We start from the raw sequence: 25,030 nt of genomic DNA, 5'->3' as shown, positions 1-25,030 counted from the left end.
TACAAAGAGGTTAAGAAACCAAAACAAAAGCAGAATATTAAGGCAACACTTGTTGAATCATTGTTCATAAAAAAAAAGAGAGAGAGAGAGAGAAAGGGGATTGACATGAAAGATTCAAATAGAGTTTCATACAAAAATGATAGATTAACATTTCGATTTCATATTTTTCTCTACAAAGGAATGGAGTGTCATTCCAATGACAAAGCAGATGTTTGGGAAATGGTCCTCTGTTCTGAGCCCCAGAATGGGGAAGGTTGATATAGAACAGAAAGTACAGCGGGGAAGAAAACAACAGCAAACTCATCTAGCGTTAAAATAGTTGCATATATCAACAAAAGGTCTCCTGTTGAAGATGGTACTGAAGAACCTGTTTGCAAGGCAAGAGAGAGACACAGACTTGGAGAATGGACCTGTGGACACAGCAGGGGAAGGAGATGAGGGGATGACTGGGAGGGTAGCACTGACATATATACACTGCCATGTGTAAAATCGACAGCTAGTGGGAAGCTGCTGGACGGCACAGGGAGCTCAGCTCGGGGCTCTGCGATGACCTAGAGGGGTGAGATGGGGGTGGGAGGGAGTCTCAAGAGGGATTGGGTATATGTATACATATAGCTGATTCACTTCATTGTACAGCAGAGACTAACAAAACATGGTAAAGCAATTATACTCTATTTTTTTAAAGGTCTCATATTAGGGATTATGTTAACCTTTTAAATCACATTCACATACAGCACCTCATTCCAGCTCACAAAATTTCTGGGAACAAAGTCCTTGTCTAACAGAAAAGTTAGAGCTCCCTAAGTTTTCCCTTTCTGGACCTCTAATCCTTTCTCAAGGCCCTGCCAACCAATTGTACATATGCATGCATGCTCAGTCATATCCGACTCTTTGCAACCCCATGGACTGCAATCCATCAGGCTCCTCTGTCCATGGAATTCTCCAGGCAAGAATACTGGAGTGGGTTGCCATTTTCTCCTCCAGGGGATCTTCTCAACCCAGAAATCAAACCTGAGTCTCCTGGATTGCAGGCAGATTCTTCACCAACTGAGCCACCTGGGAAGCCCTCTCAGCAAACCAAGGATGCTCTAAATCAGGGCTTTCCTAGGAACATGGATCACCTGGGAATCTTATTACAAGGCAGATCCTGAAGCAGTAGGTGGGGCCTGAGACTGTGCATTAATCCCAGGTGAAGCTTGGGAACTGCTTCTCATTCTAAATGACCACCTGTACAAAGCAGAAAACATTATTGTCCTATGGGTAATCACAGATGATTTAGATTGAAGTTACTCTAATACACACTTAACGAGATGCATCATTGTTCTTGCACTAATTGATAAGTAGACAGAGAGCGATTTACAGACCCCATTTGATTTTCACAAAGTCAAGTCAAACACTTCTGGGCTGATTTAAAAGCAGACGCTGGGAAGCTGTGATGGGCTCCCTGGAAATCTTGGATTCAATAAACTGAAGTATGAGCTCTTAATCTTTGTGTGTGTGTGTGTGTGTGTGTGTGTGTGTGTGTGTGTTGGGGGGGGTAGTTGCTCTCCCTTTAAAAATATCTTAAAAAACTGTAGACACTTTCCCCAGAAAAGTGTACACAAAGGCAAACAATTTGGTGTATAATTATATCAGTTCCTAGACCCTTTTGTTCTACAAGCAATTTAAGAAACTTTAACCTCATGCTGTCCGAAAAACTAGAAAAATAAACAAAACGAAAAATGTCTTTCAACTCACTGGGATATTAGGTAGTTTTTAAATACAACTTTTCTGGGAGAACTAAGCCAGTTACAACACAGATGAAACACAACATACAAACCAAAAAAAAAAAAAAATTTAAAGGTGGGGAGAAGCAGAAAATTTGAGACTTTACAATAAAAGCCATGAAAAAGTCTCCATAGCCGAGAGCAAATCAGGAGAAAGAGAACAAAAACAGAAACTACAAAAACTAGCTTCAAAACCATCTCCCCTTTTACCTCTGGGTGTCCCCCCTCATCTCTCAGTGACTAAGAATCGCAATTCCCAGGAGTGTTTAAAGAAATGCAGATTCCTGGGCCAAACCCCAGGTCTAACAGAGATGTGGTTCAGAAATCTGCACTATACACAAAAATTACGAGGTAATTTTTATGCACATTAAAGTTTTAAGTAATACTATTTTTCCAGTAGTCATGTATGGGTGTGAGAGTTGGACCATAAAGAAGGCTGAGTGCTGAAGAATTGATGCTTTAGAATTGTGGTGCTAGAAAAGACTCTTGAGAGTCCCTTGGACTGCAAGGAAATCAAATCAGTCCATCCTAAAGGAAATCAGTTCTGAATATTCATTAGAAAGACTGATGCTGAACCTGAAGCTCCAATACTTTGGCCACCTGATGCAAAGAGTCGATTCATTGGAAAAGACTGATGTTGGGAAAGATTGAAGGCAAAAGGAGAAAAGGGTGGCAGAGGATGAGATGATTAGATGGCATCATTGTCTCAATGGACATGAATTTGAGCAAACTCCGGGAGATAATGGAGGACAGAGGACCCTGGAATGAAACAGTCCATGGGGTCACAAAGAGTCTGAGATGACTTAATGACTGAACAACAACAACAATTCTCAAATTACATTAATGAAATTAAATGCCCCTCGACTCTCATTCAGAGCTCAGAAAGAGTTATAGTCCGTATGAGGTTCCCCCTAGGATAGAAAAATTACTTCCAAGAGAACAGTGATCCAAAATATTTTCTGGAATTGTGCTCATGATCAGAATAGGGTTTAAAAAAAAGTCTCTATTGAGTTTGTTACATCGCTTCTGCTTTATGTTTGGCTGTTTGACCATGAGTCATGTGGGAACTCAGCTCCCTGACCAGGATCAATCCTGCACCTCTGGCCTTGGAAGGTGAATCTTAACCACGGGAGCACCAGGGAAGTCCCAGAGTAGGCTTTTAAATTCAGAAATTTTGGAGGAATTTAAATCTGTTTCCTTGCCCTGCCCTCTACTCCTCACTCTTCCCCTAAGAGCAGACTCACAAGTTTCCCTCCCCTTTCCTAGAACCTCATCTATAAACTATTATATAGATTATATTATTAAATAAAATAATAATATTATATATTATTCTTTTGATAGAACAAAAGGTAGATAATAGAGGAAATGTCTAAATAATACATACAGAAGCTGTTTCAATATACCTAAATCTATAAATATAGATATATGGATATTCAGTTCAGTTCACTTCAGTCACTCAGTCGTGCCCGACTCTTTGCGACCCCATGAATCGCAGCATGCCAGGCCTCCCTGTCCATCACCAACTCCCGGAGTTCACCCAGACTCACGTCCATCGAGTCAGTGATGCCATCCAGCCATCTCATCCTCTGTCATCCCCTTCTCCTCCCGCCCCCAATCCCTCCCAGCATCAGAGTCTTTTCCAATGAGTCAACTCTTTGCATCAGGTGGCCAAAGTACTGGAGTTTCAGCTTTAGCATCATTCCTTCCAAAGAAATCCCAGGACTGATCTCCTTCAGAATGGACTGGTTGGATCTCCTTGCAGTCCAAGGGACTCTCAAGAGTCTTCTCCAACACCACAGTTCAAAAGCATCAATTCTTTGGCGCTCAGCCTTCTTCACAGTCCAACTCTCAACCATACATGACCACAGGAAAAACCATAGCCTTGACTAGACGGACCTTTGTTGGCAAAGTAATGTCTCTGCTTTTTAATATGCTATCTAGGTTGGTCATAACTTTCCTTCCACGGAGTAAGCGTCTTTTAATTTCATGGCTGCAATCACCATCTGCAGTGATTTTGGAGCCCCCCAAAATAAAGTCTGACACTGTTTCCACTGTTTCCCCATCTAATTCCCACGAAGTGATGGGACCAGATGCCATGATCTTTGTTTTCTGAATGTTGAGCTTTAAGCCAACTTTTTCACTCTCCACTTTCACCTTCATCAAGAGGCTTTTGAGTTCCTCTTCACTTTCTGCCATAAGGGTGGTTTCATCTGCATAACTGAGATTATTGATATTTCTCCCGGCAATCTTGATTCCAGCTTGTGTTTCTTCCAGTCCAGCGTTTATTAGCCTCAGTAAAAGTCAAAATCTATGATTCTCAACCATGGCTTCATAGCAAAGTTAATAAAATCACAGATAACCTAATCTCCAACCCCAAAGGTTCTAATTAAGATCTGAATAAGACAATTATGGGTAAAAGTTAGAGCCGAGGTGTCTTTATTTAAAATTAAAAGAGAAAGTAATCATTAAAAATTTTTACATACCATCAATAATAGTACAGATGGTTAAAAAAAATATGAATGTCTACTAGAAAAATAAAGATCCGTGTTTTACAGCCATTTGTTCATTCAGTCTTAACAGCATCTGCATAGGGAGGAATAGGGAGGAAATCATTTTTACAACTAAACCTCGTAGAGGTCAGGTAATTGTCTCAAAGTTACGACTGCGTAGTGCAGAGGTCTCCTTGGAAATCAGTGTCTAACAGTGTGTCAGTCGCTCAGTCGTGTCTGATTCTGTAACTCCATAGACTGCAGCCTGCCAGGCTCCTCTGTCCATAGAATTCTCCAGGCAAGAATACTGGAGTGGGTAGCCATTCCTTTGGCCACGGGATCTTCCTGACACAGGAATTGAACTCAAGTCTCCCGCACTGCAGGTAAATTCTTTACTGTCTGAGCTGCCAGGGAAGCCTGGGTGTCTCACACAGACACCCACACTAAAGGATAAGCTGAGACTTCCTTGGTGGTCCAGTGTTTAAGATTCTGCTCTTCCAATGAAGCAGAAGCAGGTTTCTTCCTTGGTTGGGGAACCAAGATCCTACATGCCACTTGGCACAGTCAAAAAATGAAAAAAAAAAAAAAAGATAAATAATTTTTTTTAAATCAGCCATACTTCCTGTATGAATTTATGGGGAACCACTGATAGGTAATATGTGTGTACACATATGATATGTACACATAAATGTGTTTGGTCGAGAGAGAAAGAATGTACGTGTATTCCCTGACAGGGGGGCAATTTTTCAGTTTAGGACATCTGAGGAAGAGAAGTGTCCTCAAATAAAGACTAGTCAAGTCCAAAGAGCTGTGTGAGAACCGTAGTTCCCTGACAGGACAAGGAAAGCAGTCACCAGAAAGGAAAATGAGTGTAGAAGCAATGCAGGGACTTGTCTGATACAAACTTCAATAGCTTGTTTCACTGAAGACTAGCTCTGCTTCCCTCATTTTCCCCGCTGGTAGAAAGCTGTCGGTTCATAGTGTTACATTCCTCCAGAGTCTTTTTGTTTACTCAGGAAAGGCCAACAAAGAAACAGGTCAGGATGGATGAAGGGGTGTGAAAGGACAGGATGGATGAACAAAGGCTCCTGACAAGTAGCTGCTGCTTCTCACTTCCGTCGTGTCTGACTCTGTGACCCCATGGACCGTAGCCCACCAGGGTCCTCTGTCTAAGGGATTCTTCCAGCAAGAATACTGGAGTGGGCTGCTATTTCCTCCTCACAAATAGCTAATTGGTGCTTATAAAAGCACAGCAGTTTCCCATTAGAAAAATCACATGCCCAGCAGTGGTTACTGAAGATTTTTAGGGCTTTCAAAATCATGCCAAGTCAACCTGGTCTAGGTAACCCAAAAGCCCCATGGATAATCATCAAAGGCTGCCTATTTCAAACACAATTTACCAGAGACCATGCCCATGTCTTCGGTCTTCCCTAGAGGAGACCCAGGTTCAATTCCTGGTTCAGGAAGATCCCCTGGAGAAAGAAAAGGCAACCTCCTCCAGTATTTTTGCCTAGAAAATCCCATGGACAGAGAAGCCTGGTGGGCTACAGTCCATGGGGTCACAAAGAGTCAGACTCAACTTAGCGACCAAACCACCACCACATGCCCATGTCTTAGTTCTAATTATGTCTTCTTATTATAGACAAGAAACCCATAGCCATTGTTGCAGATTTCCTTGAAAGTGAAAGTGTTAGCCGTCCGGTTGTGTCTGACTCTGTGTGACCCCATGGACTGCCTTCTGCCAGGCTCCTCTGTCCATGGGATTCTCCAGGCAAGAGTACTGGAGTGGGTTGCCATTTCCTTCCTCAGGGGATCTTCCCAACCCAGGGACTGAACCCACGTCGTTTACATTTCCTGCATTGGCAGGTCGGTTCTTTACCACTAGCGCTACCTGGGAAGGGCAGATTTCCTTAGTGACAGCCAAAAGCAGAAGCTGGGTCACCTGTTTCCCAAGCCCAGGACTCCTTCCACCAATGTCATTCAGCAAGGCAGAAAGTAGGGCGGGTAAAGCAAAGACTCCAGGGCCACACGTACGTGCAGTCAGATCTTGAGTCTGCTGCTGCTGCGGCGGCTAAGTCGCTTCAGTCGTGTCTGACTCTGTGCGACCCCATAGACGGCAGCCCGCCAGGCTCCCCCATCCCTGGGATTCTCCAGGCAAGAACACTGGAGTGGGGTGCCATTTCCTTTTCCAATGCATGAAAGTGAAAAGTGAAAGTGAAGTCACTCAGCCGTGTCCGACTCTTAGCCACCCCATGGACTGCAGTCTGCCAGGCTCCTCCACCCATGGGATTTTCCAGGCAAGAGTACTGGAGTGGGGTGCCATTGCCTTCTCTGAATCTTAAGTCTAAAAGTTATTAACTGCATGGCATTGAATAAGTTACTTAACCACTCTGCCTAAGTATCCCAATTAGTAAAACAAGGATGACAGTGGTGATGATGATAAAACAAATTGACAGTGTTTTACCCTGCAGTATCAAAAAAATGGATTAACTTACAGCTACCAAAGATTTTGGTGGAGTGTGTTAGTTGCTCAGTCGTGTTCAACTCTTTGCAACCCCATGGACTGTACCCAGCCAGGGTCCTCCGTTCATGGAGCTCTCCAGGCAAGAATACTGGAGTGGGTAGCCTTTCCAGGTTTTACACACAGTAAACAACATAGACTGTTTGTTATTATTGCTTCCTTAAGGGCATTGTATGTTATAATACTCAACCAGCACTAAACAGAATTCATTATCTAAAAGAAAAGTGAAAATAATTTGGGCTTCCCAGGTGGCTCAGACACTTAAAAAATAAATAAAAAAAAATTTTTTTAAGAATTAATTATTTATGGCATAGCTCTCAAATTTGTCTTCCAAGAAATTCCAAGAAAGTCTAAAACTTCTCATGTTCTTGATCGTGAAAACAAGACTGGTGATCATCTGTTTGGGCTTCACAGCACAGCAGTATGAAGACAAATAAAAACCTCTTTTCGGTTCTTAGATCTAACTATTCTGTACCTTCTTGTCTGACCCAGTGCACTAGATTAAATAATGTCTCCCCCAAATCAGTGTCATTCCAAGAACTGCACAATGTGACCTGATCCAGAAATAGGGTTGTTGGAAATGTAATTAGTTTCGATGAGGTCATACTGGAGGAGTGTGGGTCCCAAATGCAATATAACTGGTGTTCCTGTAAGAAAAGGAGAGAAGACATGGAGACAGAGTCAGACAAGTGGAGAAGACCAGGTGATGATGGGAAGAGTTTCGAGTGATGTGTCTACAAGCCAGGAAACATCAGAAGTGAAGAGAAAGCCATCAGCCAGATTCTTTCCTAGGGCTTTCAGAGAAAACATGGTATTTCTAACCCCATAATGGTGGATCACAATAAACTGTGGAAAATTCTTCAAGAGATGGGAATACCAGACCACCTGACCTGCCTCTTGAGAAACCTATATGCAGGTCAGGAAGCAACAGTTAGAACTGGACATGGAACAACAGACTGGTTCCAAATAGGAAAAGGAGTACGTCAAGGCTGTATATTGTCACCCTGCTTATTTAACTTATATGCAGAGTACATCATGAGAAACGCTGGACTGGAAGAAGCACAAGCTGGAATCAAGATTGCTGGGAGAAATATCAATAACCTCAGATATGCAGATAACACCACCCTTATGGCAGAAAGTGAAGAGGAACTCAAAAGCCTCTTGATGAAAGTGAAAGAGGAGAGTGGAAAAGTTGGCTTAAAGCTCAACATTCAGAAAATTAAGATCATGGCATGTGGTCCTATCACTTCAAGGGAAATAGATGGGGAAACAGTGGAAATAGTGTCAGACTTTATTTTGGGGGCCTCCAAAATCATTGCAGATGGTGACTGCAGACATGAAATTAAAAGACACTTACTTCTTGGAAGAAAAGTTATGACCAACCTAGATAGCATATTCAAAAGCAGAGACATTACTTTGCCAACAAATGTCCGTCTAGTCAAGGCTATGGTTTTTCCTGTGGTCATGTGTGGATGCGAGAGTTTGACTGTGAAGAAAGCTGAGCGCCAAAGAATTGAAGTTTTTGAACTTTGGTGTTGGAGAAGACTCTTGAGAGTCCCTTGGACTGCAAGGAGATCCAACCAGTCCATTCTGAAGGAGATCAGCCCTGGGATTTCTTTGGAAGGAATGATGCTAAAGCTGAGACTCCAGTACCTTGGCCACCCCATGCGAAGAGTTGACTCATTGGAAAAGACTCTGATGCTGGAAGGGATTGGGGGCAGGAGGAAAAGGGGATGACAGAGGATGAGATGGCTGGATGGCATCACCAACTCGATGGACATGAGTTTGAGTGAGCTCCGGGAGATTGTGATGGACAGGGAGGCCTGGCATGCTGCGATTCATGGGGTCGCAAAGAGTCGGACATGCCTGAGCGACTGAACTGAATTGAATGGTGAACTTCTCGTCTCCAGGAATGTTACAGAATAAATATGTGCTGTTTTAAGCCCCTGAAAGTGTTAGTCACTCAGTCATGTCCAACTCAGTCATGTCCAACTCCTTGTGACCCCATGGACCACAGCTCCTCTTTCCAGGCAAGAATGCTCCAGGCAAGAATACTGGAGTGGGCTCCATTCCCTTCTCCAGAGGATGTTCCTACCCCAGGGATCAAACCCATGTCTCCTGAATTGCAGGCAGTTTCTTTACCACCTGAGCTACCTGGGAAGCCCTGTTCATTTTTGGTAATTCATAAAGTAGCCATGGGAAACCAATATACTCAACCTCCCTTCTGGACCACACAGCAGTAGACCACCAGTGTGAGGGGCTTCCCTGTTGGCTCCACAGTAAAGAACCCACCTACCAATGTGAGAGAGGCAAGTTCTATCCCGGGGTCACTAAGATTCCATGGAGAAGTAAATGGCTACCCTACTCCAGTATTCTTGCCTGGGAAACCACATGGACAGAGTGGGCTGTTGAATAAGAGAGCACTGGGAGCCTTGAAAGCCAAGTTGAGATAATTTAATTTTTATATGAAATTCATCCCTATCAACCTATCTTCAACAGCTTAGGTGCTTCATTCCAACATTTATGTTTCCTAATTTAAATCTTTGTGAAATACTGTTATAAGCTGTTTTGCAGAAGGATTTGCAAGAGAAGGGGGATACATGACATAATCCCATCTGTGAGTGGTGAGAAAAGCAGACTTGGGCTGAGGAGGAAGCTGAGCTTCAACACAGTTGCAGCTGAGGCTCAGATGACCCTACATGGACTTCTGGAGCTGGAATGTCCCTCTCTTTGGTGTTTTCCCAACTGGGCCAGGCACTGTACCCCCACATAGACCAGCCGTGGGATGCAGGCTCACACAGAGAAGCCAGGACTTTGGTCAAAGCAGCTTCTACCAGCTCTAGGCAATTTCTGGTGATGGACACAGCTGTGAGCCAATGGGGAATCAGCATCTCTCCAGGGGGATGTAGGAGGTGCCTGGCAGCTTCTTCCACATGCACAGGTGGATGTCTTCCTGTCTAATCCTCATCTGTTATTAGAATGTGGCCATGTGAAGTTCCACACCTGGACTAGAATTGCCTTACTCTGAGAACGAATCATTAGATGCTCTTAAATCAAGTATATAGTGACAGGCCTGAGAAGTCTGAGTTGCATTCTTATTCATTTCCCGGTCTCACCCACACACTTTCCATTTCCATGAATTACAACTCTTAAAGTCAAATTTTAGAATGGCTTCTAATCACATTTAGACCATGGTGGGAATTTCATCTCCTTTTTCTAGTTATCCATGGACAGAGGAAAATCATCTGACCCTACCTGGAAATCACCATTTATTCATTCACTTATCCATTTATTGGTGAGACAACACACATACATAACACCTATTCCATACTAAAGAAGACACTGGGTATAAAAACATGAATGAGGAGGGATGGGAAGTGATTAAGACTTCACCTTCCAATGCAGGGGGTCCAGGTTCAATCCCTGATCGAGGAGCTAAGTAAGATGCCACCTGCCTCACAGCCAAAAAGCCGAAAAGCCTAAACCAGAAGCAATACTGTAACAAATTCAATAAAGCCTTTAAAAATGATCTACATAAAAAAAAATCTTTTTAAAAAAAGAGTAGCATGGAAACATAGATTCTAAGCATATATGTAGATAGCCAGTGGGAACTTGCTGTATGGCTCAAGGAACTGAAACTGGGATTCTCTGACAATCTAGAGGCGTGGGAGGGAGTGGGAAGTGGAAAAGAGGCCCAAGAGGGAGGGGACATATGTGTACCTATGACTGATCCATGTTGATGTATGTCAGAAACCAACACAATATTGTAAGTATTCTTCAGTTAAAAGTAAATGTTAAAAAGGAGTTTTAAAAAATCTTTAAAAATAATGAATGAGGAGGCTGTCAAAGGCTTCACACTGATGGTGAGGAGTTGGCCTCCCTCATGATGAGGAGTTTGGATTTTTTCCTAAACATGATGATGGGTAATGGGCAGTACTATGATTTGAATAGGCTGGGGCTCCTGAAATATCTTTCTCTTGGTGGTAAAGAGGATGGATAGCTGGGGAGTCCACAATACAAGGCAAGCAGCTGGCAGGTAGGGCTTGTCAACATGCAGTTGAGTCACTCTTCAGACCTCAGCTGAGTCACCCATCTTCTGTCCTTCCTCTGACTGAGACCCTCCTGGCCATCCCAGGAGTCAGCAACACTGCCAAGGAGCCTGACAACAGCCTGTTTGGGTGGGAGTCTTCACATTAGCCTCCTAAGCCACCAGCAGCCCCCGGGGACCCAGTCATCAGCTTTTGAATATGCAAACACACCATGCATGTGACCCCCAGTCACAAACACTCAGTGTAAAGCATACAGCTGTCCACATAGGCTGAGTGACTTAAAAAATAAGCCTCCAAAGGATGCATCATTCCACCTTGGCTTTTCCTCTCAGCAGTCTCCACAGCTTTGGGCCAGTCCAAAGACAAGTAAATCTCTCAGTGGGTGGGACCTCCATATTAAATACAAATTATGGATCAGAGCATATAACCTAGCAGTACAGGCTATGTTTCAAAAGGAAAAAAAAAAAAAAACAGGAGAATTTTTTTTTTCAACATTAGTCAACTATAGACTGGAAAATAGAAGGGAAAATATCATAGTATTAATAATTATTAGAAGGTGAGAGCTTATATGCTTCAGTGTTGTTCCAACATAAATGTCACTGTAAGAAATGATATTTCATTTCAGTACTATCAAATCAGATACTTAGTGTGCTGGGAGAAATGATTGGAACTACTTTAAAGCTGCATTAACCAGAGAAACTACAAAAATATTTATATTCTTATGAAGGAAGGAAGGAATGTCCCTCATGGGGGTGTTTAAGCACCTTCCATCTTTGGATAAATGGTAATGCTAAACAAAAAAAATGGAAAGATGACCTTAGAATAATAACCTCAGGACTCAACTGGGATTCGGCTTCTCAAAGTACAAAAGTCATTTGCAGTATGCTCGGGATGGAAATTTCTATACAGCTTTACAGCTCATAGACTTCATTATATACCTCAGACAAAAATCACCGAAACACCCAACTCTGGGCTAACTTCCTCTCCCCAGGGGGCCCCCCAATATGTAAAATTACTCACCATCATCTTGTTCAGTCTGCAATTCTGCTCAGTTGCTCAACAACAATTGTAAGAGCAGAAAAACAAAGGGAAAGGGAAAACCAGTCCTTTCAGAGAGGTGTTTCATATGCAGAATAGGATCTTGAAAGCAAAGCCAGGTCTGGCACTGTTAGGACTTTTCTCTGAGCCCATTCCTTCTCAGTGCTTCCTTATAGAGACCCCGTGCAAAGGCCATGTGGAAAATTTCACAGCACCAATGCTGAGTCCATATCTGAAAGCCATCCCACTGGGAGAGCTTCTTTCACTGTTTGCCATTTCCAACAGACACCGTGTGTGTTGCCTGAAAGATGGAGTGTTGGTGAGGGCCTCAACCTATGAGTCACTTAGTTTTCAAACAACAGCTCCAAGCGCCTTTGAGTGTCTGGCTGATTTATTGTGAATGGCACTGATACTTATGTGACTAGAAGCTGTTAGCCTGAATTGGTGCTTGGAGAAACAAAGTCAATGAAAGTCACCAATCCAATAAATCTGTGAGCGATGCATGGAGTTGTCTTTTAAACAAGTGACTGGCCCATTTCCATCGAGAAGCATATGGCGAGAGAGGCACAAGTCGAGAAGCGTAACTTCTTGAGTCACAATAGTCCAGAATTTTTTTTTTTTTTCCCCAATCCTATCTAGGGGTTTTGAATGTCAAGAGAGTGAACAGAATCCTAATGCAATAACCCTCCAAGTACTTTTGTTTATGTGTTTTCTTTCGACCTTTACAAAAATGTTGCCTGGCAGGAAGGAGCATGAGTGTGTGCTCAGTCGCTCAGGCGTGTCTGACTCTTAGTGACCCCATGCACTGCAGCCCGGCAGGCTCCTCTGTCCATGGGATTCTCCAGGCAAGAATACTGCAGTGGGCTGCCATTTCCTCCTCCAGGGTTATCAGGAAGGAGAGGAATCCTTAATAGTATCTGCATTTCATACATGAAACATAGAGGTTAATACAGGCAAGCAATGTACTGCCATTAATTGGAAGAGGGAGGTCTTTACTCTGAATCAGATTGATGTTTGTAAATAAAGATTAATTCATTCTCATCGTTTATTAATTCAGTAATAAAAACAATTCTTCAGGCCACTGTTTATAGACAAACTGACGATTTAACACAATTGATAGGTCAAACTGGTTGGTCAGGAGCCCTATGTTGAAAAATATCTCTGAGCAGATGGGAAGTTAGATAATGTTCATCACCCACCTGTCACTCCCTGAACTGCCGTTGATGGCTAACAGATTTCTACGAGCACCGGATCATGGAGATGCCAAGTGCTTCCTAATGGTTCCAGGAGAGGATCAAAGCCAACGCGGTGGGCTTTAACGCTGGCAAGGTCCAGGAACACTTAGGGTTGAATAGAAGTCACCCAGGAGTAGTCTGTCATCTTGCCTAACACATTTAGAAGAGGCTATTGCCCTGGCACTGTCACCATGCCCCTTATTTACGGTCCTCTAGTGGGGGAGTGGGACAAGCAGCTCTCAGAGCTACCCAGCTGCTCATACAGATAATACAGCTGTAGGAAGAATATGATTCATTCCAGCCCTTTCCTTCACCGTTAAGACACGAGTCCCAGGCCCGCTCATCTCGGGGAGACCTGCATCAGGCACACACTTCTGTCTGCTCTGCGACAGCAGGATAACAGAGAGCGGCTGAACACAAAAGACAGAGAAACACCAACCATATATGTCTCGACAATATCGATGCCCTGAGCTATGCCTTTTTTGATGATGCATCGGGGACTGGTCTGCGTGTTGCAAAAGGAAAGAAAATGTTCTCATACATAAAACAGGGCCAGGAAGAGGTTCCATAAAAGGCAGGGGTGCCTGTCTGAGGTGGCTCCCTACCACTCGCCAGAGAGGGCAGACGATTGAAATACCAAATCAGCAGGCAGCCACAGATTGCTTCCAGGATCAACACAGATTGTGCTGCCAGGGAAAGCATTCATTGAACTAGTTCTTCTGCAAGATCAAGGGTGCTAGGCCAGACTTTCCTGGAGACTTCTTCCTCTTTCAGACTAGACAGAAGGATCAATGGGTATGCAATAGCTCTCCATCACGGTGCATTGCTGCTGGACAGAAAGCAGAGGTATCCCTCAGCCTCACATACCTGATAGGGACCCTGATTGCAACCACAGTAGCTGCTCTCCATGGTGTAGCTTCTGGACACCCCCATCTCTCTCCACACCACTACCCGGGCTGTGGACGCCCGAGATTTCTCCACAAGGAAGCTGCAGCTGCTCATGGTAAACGCTGGTGCGAGTTTATCAAGGATTTTGGGAAGAGTCTACAATTAAGAAAATCAAAGTATGGTGAGTTGCAGAGGATTGTATCTATGCATCATTAAAAAAATAATAACTTCTTAGTATTAAGCATTTCAATATATCAAACACTTAATATATGCAACTATAAGTCTTATATCAATTCTAAGTATTGAGTACCAATTTTTAAATCCTTTTCTGTAGTTATTGTTACTGTTTAGTTGCTAAGTCATGTCTGATTCCTTGTGACCCCACTGACTATATCCCGTCAGGCTCCTCTGTCCATGGGATTCTCCAGGCAAGAATACTGGAGTGGGTTTTCATATCCTTCTCCAGGGGATCTTCCTAACCCAGGGATCGAACCTGGGTCTCCAGCATTGGCAGGCAGGTTCTTAACTACTGTGCCGCTTGGGAAGCCCCTTTTATTCATTTTAAAGATGAGGAAACTGAAGCTTAGAAAAGTCAGAAAGAATTAGCTCAAGTTCAACTACAAAGTGGGTGGGATGGGATCCAAATGCCAACATGGCCAACTCCAAAGACTATGATCTTTCAACCTCATCTTCCTGCATCACTATGAACCACTGTTGCAACATATACCCAGCCTCATACATTACTGTGCTGAGCCCCATGGGAAGCCACAGACTTCACAGGGACCTGAAATTTAGAGAGTGGCTCAACCCAGACTCCCTGTCTTCTGGCTGGGTTTTCACTTATCTCAGACATACGGACCACTGGTGCTTCTTAAGCAGGAGCACATATAAAGTTACTTTTTTTCCTGAAAGAGTATAACTGCCAAAATGAACTTTTCAATCTCATCCTCTGATCTATAAATCTGAAGTCGGGCCAATTATAAAACTTATAAAAATCCGTACTCTCTGGATTCGTACATACCACGTGAGGTCACTTAATTTCCATTTAGAAGGTAACCGTATGTCCTGTGCGTGTGTGCAGTCGTTTTAGTCATGTCCGACTCTCTGCAACCCCATGGACTGTACCTGCCAGATTACTCTGTCCATGGGATTTTCCAGGCAAGAATACTGGAGGAGGTTTCCATTTCCATTTCAGGGGACCTTCCTGATCCAGAGATCGAACCTGCACCTCTTGCCTCTCCTGCATTGGAAGGCAGGTTCTTTACCACGGTACCGCCAGGGAAGCCAGAAGGCATCAATAGACCCTAGTCTATCTAAAGAGAGGGGACAACTAGCCCCTGGACCTTCCCAAACCCCAAGGATGGCATCCCAGTGTTGATAGTATACCAATACTACATTTAGACAGTTCAGAACTTTTGTGATATGAACACAGAGGGTTCTCTCACTTCGGTGTTAGCAAAATCTCCAAAAATTAGCACATAGTAAAAAAGTATACAGATTAGATAAGAAATGGTATAATGTCAGTCTTTGGACAAATTGCTGGGAGAAGCTGGAGAAGTAGAACAAATGGATGAGAATGTAAATTAAGGAACTATTTTTCAAGAAATGCAGTTTTTGTTTATTTCTAGAACATTGAGCAAATCTCTTAATATCTCTGGTTCTTACTGTCCCCATGCTTAACATAGCTATCAGATTAATATAAGGATTAATATAATTAATTATAAAAACATTGGACATAAGTATATATTAATGTGTTTATTAATGTAATTTACTATGATCTCTAAGTTCCTACATAGGCTTCAGACCTATAGCATCATAATTTTAAGGGAAATGAAGTATAAATGTTATCCTCAGAGTTTCTCCAATTCCTCCTAATTGATTTAATCTATCCACTCTTGGGGACTTCCCTGGTAGCTCAGCTGGTAAAGAATCCTCCTGCAATTTAGGAGTCTACAGTTCAATTCCTGGGTCAGGAAGATCCACTGGAGAAGGGATAGGTTACCCACTCCAGTATTCTTGGGCTTCCCTAGTGGCTCAGACGGTAAGAATCCACTTATAATGAGGGAGACCTGGGTTCAATCCCTGGATTAGGAAGATCCCTTAGAGGAGGGAATGGCTACCCACTTCAGTATTCTGGCCTGGAGAATTCCATGAACAGAGGAGCCTTTCATGAACAGTGGAGCCTGGCAGGCTACAATCCATGCAGTCACAGAGTTGGACATGACTGGGAGACTTTCACTCACTCACTCATCCACTCTTGGAGCTTCCCAGGTGGCACCAGCAGTAAAGAATCCTCCTGCCAAAGTGGGAGACACAAGAGATGTGGTTTCGATCTTGGGTTGGGAAGATCGCCTGGAGTAGGAAATATCTACTCACTCCTGCATTCTTGCCTAGAAAATTCCATGGACAGAGGAGCTTGGTGGGCTACAGTCCACGTGGCCGAAAGAGTCATACACGACTTAGTACACATTATTCTTGTCCCTCTTTTCCCATGATCCCTCACACTGTGTTTTTCCTTTAAAGTGTTCATCATAATTTTCTGTATGTAACTAGTTGCTTATTTGCAATCTCTTCTGAAGCCTAGAAGTTCCATGAGAGCAGGTCTGTATCTTCTCTGCACATGGATCAGTGCTGCTTATAGGGAGTACTTCATAAACTATTCATGGGAAAAAATAGAATCTGCTTATCTAAGCCTTTAAATGACTGCTTAAATAGACATAAATAGAGAACATTTCTAGTTTTGAGTCTGTACAATACTGTATTGAAAACTATAGCTTTGTATAGTCTGAAGTCGTGGAGTCTGATCCCTCTAGCTATGTTTTTCTTTCTTAAGATTGCTTTGGCTATTTGCGGTCATTTTTGTTTCCATCAGTTCAGTTCACTTCAGTCGCTTAGTTATGTCTGACTCTTTGCGACCCTATGAACCGCAGCACACCAGGCCTCCCTGTCCATCACTAACTCCCGGAGTCCACCCAAACCCATGTCCATCGAGTCAGTGATGTCATCCAACTATCTCATCCTCTGTCATCCCCTTCTCTTCCTGCCCTCAATCTTTCCCAGCACCAGAGTCTTTTCAAATGAGTCAGCTCTTCACATCAGGTGGCCAAAGTATTGGCATTTCAGCTTTAACATCAGTCCTTCCAATGAACATCCAAAACTGATCTCCTTTAGGATGGACTGGTTGGATCTCCTTGCAGTCCAAGGGGCACTGAAGAGTCTTCTCCAACACCACAGTTCAACAGCAACAATTCTTCAGTGCTCAGCTTTCTTTATAGTCCAACTCTCACATCCATACATGACCACTGGAAAAACCATAGCCTTGACTAGATGGACCTTTGTTGACAAAGTAATGTCTCTGCTTTTTAATATGCTATCTAGGTTGGTCATAACTTTCCTTCCAAGGAGTAAGCGTCTTTTAATTTCATGGCTGCAGTCACCATCTGCAGTGATTTTGGAGCCCAAAAAATAAAGTCAGCCACTGTTTCCATACAAATTGTAAAATGTTTTGTCCTAGTACTGTGAAAAAAGCCATTGGTAATTTGATAGGGATTGCACTGAATATGTAGATTGCTTTGAGTAGTACAGTCATTTTCACAATATTGATTCTTTCAATTCTAGAACATGGTATATCTCCCCATTTTTTTGTGTCATCATTGATTTCTTTTATCAGTGTCTTTTAGTTTCCTGCGTACAGCTTTTTTGCCTCCTTAGGTAGGTTTATTTTATCAACTAAAGTGATTGAGAATACTTGAATATAATTTCAATTTATCAATGCTTTGCCTTGTTGCAAAAAGTTTAATCTGACATCATTTAAATGATCTCTTCTTTCTTAAATTAAGTGAATCTTCTTTTCTTAGCTAGTATAATCTCTCTCCAAAAAATCACAGACTCTATTAATGGCGTGAATTTGGAAAACTCCATAATCTATGATCCCTTTACTGGAGCCTTGGAGCCTGGAGGATGTGAAATTTACAAAGTGCAATGGGAACATCCTTTTACACCTCTACAGTGGCAATTTATCCATTCATTAAATACTGGGTGCCACACCATCTCATTTACAGTAAAGTCTTTCTATTTCCTTTTTGATTTTACATAGATGGATCTAGGTCAGGGTGAGCAATGAAGATGATGATAGCTAGGATAACTGGAGGTGGTTTGATATGTTTTGTTTTTAAATGATTAGGAAATTGACAAACTCTACACATGAATTGATCCACTGGAGACTTACTGCAATGATTCCTAGGATCCCCCAGCTTGAGTGGGGAAAGAAGGCTTGGGACATTCGACTCTTCCCCAGACACTTTCTCTGTGTCTTAAACCTAATTTCAGTTTCCCAAACATTGATATTGTTGTTGTTGTTGTTGTTGTTGTTGTTGTTGCTGCTAAGTCACTTCAGTCGTGTCCGACTCTGTGCGACCCCATAGATGGCAGCCCACCAGGCCCCAGCGTCCCTGGGATTCTCCAGGCAAGAATACTGGAGTGGGTTGCCATTTCCTCCTCCAATGCATGAAAGTGAAAAGTGAAAGTGAAGTCGCCCAGTCCTGTCCGACTCTTGGCGACCCCATGGACTGCAGCCTACTAGGCTCCTCCATCCATGGGATTTTCCAGGCAAGAGTACTGGAGTAGGTTGCCATTGCCTTCTCCTAGATAGCTTTTCACTGAATGCTTACTATGCATTTTGCATTCATTAATTCATTTAATCATCACAAGTCTTTGGGGTAAGTTTTATTGTGTGTGTGTGCTCAGTCATGTCTGACTCTTCGACCCATGGCCTGTAGCCCACCAGAATCCTCTGTCCATGGAATTTTCCAGGCAAGAATACTGAAGTGGTTTGCCATTTCCTCCTCTAGGGCATCTTTCTGGCACAGGGACAGAACCTGCATCTCTTGTGTCTCCTGCATTGGCAGATGGATACTTTACCACTGTGCCACCTGGGAAAAGATGCAAGTTTTCTCATTATCTATGAATATTGTTAACTTTTTTTTGGAAAAAGAGAGCAAAAATTCGTGGTGACTCTATATTTAAGGCTGGATAGTATAGATTCTTTAACTCAAGATGTACTGCTCATAAGAGATAATTTTATATAGGTCAGCATGATCTGGTAAGATGAAATGTTTTAATCCAAGCTAGTTTTCTAAGTAAGATTATGCAGTTAAGCTTCTTGAGGTTTATCACCAGTACTCTGGTTGAGCCTTAGAGTAAATAGGACATGGAAGATAAGCTGCTGTTTCTGCATTAATAGCCTTGGGGGAATTCTAGTGATCAATAGCAGTTATGCTTCTAATAGGCACGAATGAAGAGGGGGGAGCAATTCAGGACACGGGAAGTATTTTCAGGTGAGATAGAAGTTTGGTGGGTTTTTTCCCCCTTTTCATACTCACTAACCCTGAAGGTATTTCATATTCAGTAAATTCATATATCCAGAAAGATAAGTGGTTGAAAGTGAAAGTGTAGTCTCTCAGTTGCAAGAGACTCTTTGTGGCACCATGGGCTGTAGCCCGCCAGGCTCCTCTGTCAATGGAATTCTCCAGGCAAGAACACTGGAGTGGGGCTTGAACCTGGGTCTCCTGCATTGCAACAGATTCTTTACCATCTAAGCCACAAGGGAAGCCCCTAAGAAGAGGTTGGTACCATCATAATTGTGATACTGTCATTGCAGTAAGAACTATATATATTGGCTCTTCATTCCCAGTTTTGATATGAGATTCCTAAAACACTTGTAAATTCCTACGTGATAAGAATAACAGGAGCATATTTTCTTCTAATAAGGGGACTCTGGGTGGGCTCCTGAATCACTCCTGGATCTGGGCTGATCACTACTTCTCTGTGAAAGATTAGAGATGGAGTTAATAAATGATCAAGCCCATGTGAAGAAGTTTCCATAAAATCCAAATAGAATGCAAGTGGGGGGAGCTTCCAGGTTGGTGAAGCCTTCCATACACTGGAAAGTAATGTACCCCCACTGCGACTCCACACTTACAGAAACTTGGGACCCTCCCGTATCTATATATCTTTTCAAATGGCTGTTTATCTTGTCAGTGACAGTTTGCCACTTGCCATCCAATTCTACAAGGGTTAAATCATGAGCTACTGCAATTTTATGGACTTAATTTTTGTATCTCCTCATATCTAGAAAAGCACTATAAAATTCTTCATGGTGATGATTCTCCTCGTGACTAGCAGAAAACTTCTGCAAAAAAAAAAAAAAGATGTTTGATTGCATGTATTACCCCTTCACTAAAATCACATATATACTGACCTTCCCTCCTGCCTCTCTGGAGCAGTTTTGCAGAATTATCTGGGGTCCTGTCTCCCGAGCTATAGTCCTCATTTTGTCCTCAATGAAACTTAACTGGAAACTCTCACTTTGTGCACTGTTTTAAGTCAAAAACCTGTATCCTTTAGCATATCCTTAACTAAACTGGGAAATGTAAGTAAGTGTTCCTTTGAATACTATGAACTATTCTAGGAAATAACCAGACCCAAAGGGAAGGAGATCATGGAAACCCTTGATTTGTAGCTGAGTCAGACAGGAGTTGTGGGTAACCTGGGGACTTACTACTTGCAACTGGTATCTGAAGTGGGGGGGATGTCTCCTGGGACTGAGCCCTTAACCTGAGAAATCTGATGTTATCTCCAGGTAGACAGTGTTAGAATTCAGTTAAATTGTAAGACACTCAGGTGTTGTCACAGAATTGCCTGGTGGAGGGAAAATGCAAATACCTGATCCTCAGCAGTGTCAGAAATGGCCTTCCCAGGTGGTGCAGAGGTAAAGAATCTGCCTGCCAATGCAGGAGATGCAGGAGACACGGGTTCTATCCCTGGGTCAGGAAGATTCCATGGAGAAGGAAATGGCAACCCACTAGAGTATTCTTGCCTGGGAAATCCCATGGACAGAGGAGCCTGGCAGACTACAGTCCATGGGGTCACAAAGAGTTAGACATGACTTAGCAACTAAGCAACAGTGTGAGAAATGAAGCGTTCTGTGTAAAAGGAAAGGAGAAAGACAGAGGAGGAGAACCAGGTTTTTCCAACAAGTCATTTTTTTCCTTTTCCTGTATAAATTTTAAAGAAAGGCCAATTTTTATTTATTTATTTATTTATTTATTTATTTATTTATTTATTTTATTTGGATAACTTGACCTCTTCGACGTCTTCCTAATACCCGGTAAGCAGCAAGCTTGTCTACTTTATCCCAACAGGAAGAAGTCCTTCTTTCCTTTCCCCTCCTTAACCTCATCTGGGTTCAGTGTGGGGATAGCTGATCTCTAGTTACTGGAACCCAGAAAAAAAGAGAATTAGGTTCAGTGGATCACTGTCTATTTTTTATAGTATGCTCACACAGAGGAATGTGGATGGTGAAATGCCTTAATATTTTTCATCCCTTCATATTTATTTAAGATCTTTTCCAGTTCAGTATCATTTTGTTCCTTCTGTAAATACATAACAGGGGCAGTGTTTTCATTATCCTTGTTTCACAGGTGACAGAGTGGTAGTTCAGAGAGGTGATGTTAATGGATCATAGTCACACAGTTAATAGTTCCAAAGTCAGGAATTAAAATGAGGTTTCCTATCACTATATCACATCATACAGGAAAAAGAAAAATTGAAAGTAACCAGGTAGAAAGACATTATTCATCAAAAGTGAGGAAAAGATACACATGCCTTCAACCTGCTTGTGCTATAATCCTATAGTTAAAATAATCAAAATGCTTATTCAGGAAAATAATGGTTGAGGCACATCTCAAAGGCAAGAATCTGGACACAAAATTTTTGATGTCATTCCCCCTAATGACTTACCCGGTAGCTGACATCTTCCGAGAGATTCGATGTACCTACAGTAGCCTCTGCTTGCCACAAGGTCTCTTTGATGCTGCAGCCATAAAGGAATACATTCTTCTTTTGGGAGTGGCCATGGAAATCACAGAAGACCTGCAATGACCAAAGGAAGAGAAGCTAAATCTGCTAGTTTCTTATATGTTAAAATGTCAACTTTCTTAGGTAGATACTGTTTACTTAGCAGAACCAGACACATGGGGACCACTGTCGACTTCAGCAAGAGTTCTGTAGGTAGAGTTATCAAGGATGAAGTTAGGTTGGAAGGACCTCAGGGTCAAACAGGATGTAAAGAAATATAATTCATGTAAAGCTCTTCTGAGAAGTTTTCTTATGATGAGGGAGGAGACAGAGTCCAAACCAGAAGAGGAAATAAGAAATAACCTTTAAGAAATATCTATTTATATCTTCCATTCAGTTTTTGATTGATTATTTTTTATATTGAGTTTCATAAGCAGTTCGTATAGTTTGGAAATAAATCCTTTGTCAGTTGCTTTGTTTGCAAATACTTTCTCCCATTCTGAGGGTTGTCTTTTCATATCATTTACGGTTTTCTTTGCTGTGCAAAAGCTTTTAAGTTTAATTAGGTCCCATTTGCTTATTTTTCTTTCTATTTTTGTTACTCTAGGAGGTGGGTCAGAAAAGATCTTGCTGTGATTTATGTCCAAGGGTGTACTGTCTGTTTTCCTCTAAGAGTTTTACAGTGTCAGGTTTTATATTTACCTTTAATCTATTTTGAGTTTATTTTTGTGTATGGTGTTAGTGAGTGTTTTACATTAGAACTTTTATATGTAGCAGGACCAAGAATCTATTATGTAGAATGAAAATCAGAAAGAGAAAAACAAATACCATATATTAACACTTATTTGTGGAATCTAGGAAAATGTACAGATGAACCTATCTGCAGGGCAGGTATAGAAATTCAGAGGTAAGGAATGGATGGGTGGACACAGGGAAATTGAGGGGGTGGAATGAACTGGGAGGTTGAGTTTTACATATATACACTGCCATGTGTAAAACAGAGTCAGTGGGAACCTGCTGTATAGCACATGGAGCTCAGCTCGGTGCTCTGTGATGACCTAGATGGATGGGGGGAGGCTTGGAGGGAGTCTCAAGAGGGAGAGGACATATGTACACATACAGCTGATTCACTTTGCTGTACAGCAGAAACTAACACAACATTGTAAAGCAACTGTATCTCAAAAAAAAAAAAAAAAAGAAAGAAATCACCTTTAACAGTTTTTCCATACAAACTCCAATTAATAAATATAGAAGAAATGAAGTAAATAGAAAATCACCATTAGAACACCATTTAATAATTGCTGGCAAGATGGATGCCAAAATTAATGAGAAAGATTTGTGGAGCAAAAGGGTTATTTGCATAGTGTCAAAAATCTCTCCTCCAAGATGTTAACTACAGAAGGAAAAACAATAACTTTACCATGGAGAAATCTGGCCGACATTACCTTAACCAAGTAACCAAGGTAAACATCACCAATAACAGACGCGGTGACAAAATTCATATTGAAGAAAAGTTTAAAAATGACTAGCACTCTTTAAAATCATTGAGGTCATGAAAGACAAAGAATGTGTAAGGGATTTTTGCAGAGGAGAAACTAAGGAAATATGAAATCTAAGTATGATGAGGATTGTGAATTAATCTTGAAACAAACAAAAAAATTGGTCTGCAAAGCTTGTGAAACCCATATGAACTCTGTCATTTCATTTATAGCAGTGTTCCAATATTAACCTTCAGTTTTGATAATTGTACCATAATTGTGCAAAGCATTAGCATTAGGGGAAAGTGGATGAAGTATGTATGCGTGTGCTTAGTCGCTCAGTTGTGTCAGACTCTTTGCAACCCCACGGACTGCAACCTGCCAGGCTCCTCTGTCCACGGGATTCTCCAGGCCAGAATACTGGAGTGGGTAGCCTTTCCCTCCTCCAGGGGATCTTCTGCACCCAGTGATCAAACCCAGGTCTCCCACATTGCAGGCAGATTCTTTACCATCTGATCCACAAGGGAAGTATATATGGGTATTGTCTATTTGGGGAACTTTCCTAAAATTATTTCAAAACAAAAATGAAAAAATTATACAGTATAATATTTAGTTAAAATCTAGAATGCAAAGTTAGGTTGTTTCAACATCAAAAATACTTCAATGTGATTCACTACATTTATAGACTAAAGAAAGAACTAATATGATAATCATAATAGATGCATGAAAATGTTTGATAAAATTCAATACCCATACAGGATCAAAAAGTAATAAACAATCTTATAAGATAGGCTCAAGGATATATTGCACAACACAGTTAAATAGCCAATATTTTGTAATAACAGTATGTGGAAAGTAATCTATAAAATTGCATAAAAATAAAAAATGTAAAAACATATACATTTACAGACAGAATTTCCTTAACCTAAGAACCATTACCTAAAAAACAGTTAATAGTATAATTTTTGATGAAATATTATGCTTAGTCCCTGAACTCAGGAAAAGACCTGGCACTAAGATTCAATTGTAATTGATGGTATAATTGAAGAAAAAGAAAAATAAACGTAAGAGAAAAAAAACAGTATAAGATTTTAAAAGAATAAATAAAATTGTCTTTTATCTCCCTGTATAAAGATTGCTAAATGCAGAATATAAAAAATCTATACATACAAATTATTGCAAAATTGCAGGTAAGAATGTCAACATATAAAAATCAAGTGCATTTATAAATACTATAAATGTACCCAAAAAGCCTAAAGTTTAAAACAGTATTTTATATGCCATGAAATATGAAATGACCAAATTGTCAACTTTTGCTGGATCATAAAAAAAGCAAGGGAATTCCAGAAAATCACTTAACTTCTATTTCATTGACTACACTAAAACCTTTGACTCTGTGGATCACAAAAAACCTTGGAAAACAGTATTTAAAATAGCATAAAAGCATGAAACTCATAAGAATAACAGATATTATTATTGGTAAAATAATACATAAATTGATCAATAGAGAAAAGTAGATATTCCAAGGAGAGTCTCACAGTCACTTGATTCATGACAGAGTTCACACACTGGTGCAGTGGGAAAGGATGGTTTTAGGAGGCTTGAATCCCCAGGTAAAATATATAGAAAAATAGAAGTAAATATTTATCCTCATAATATGTTAAAAAGTATCCATACAAATTATAGATCCTAACATGGAAGATAAAATA

At 41.4% G+C, this 25,030-nt stretch overlaps 1 protein-coding gene across 1 annotated transcript in view; it reads right to left on the bottom strand.

The window, feature by feature from the left end:
- Positions 1-25,030, bottom strand: part of AGBL1 (AGBL carboxypeptidase 1) — a 926,260-nt gene that overhangs the window by 377,442 nt on the left and 523,788 nt on the right. The window contains exons 20-21 of the mRNA XM_061394342.1: positions 21,787-21,918; positions 13,966-14,142 (exon numbers count right to left, since the gene is read on the bottom strand). Coding sequence (XP_061250326.1) covers positions 13,966-14,142; positions 21,787-21,918 — 309 coding nt within the window. The remainder of the gene's footprint in view (positions 1-13,965; positions 14,143-21,786; positions 21,919-25,030) is intronic.

This window comes from Bos javanicus, chromosome 21 (assembly GCF_032452875.1).
Source record: "Bos javanicus breed banteng chromosome 21, ARS-OSU_banteng_1.0, whole genome shotgun sequence".
In the NCBI taxonomy this organism is placed as follows: Eukaryota; Metazoa; Chordata; class Mammalia; order Artiodactyla; family Bovidae; genus Bos; species Bos javanicus.
This window is presented reverse-complemented; position numbering and strand designations above follow the sequence as displayed.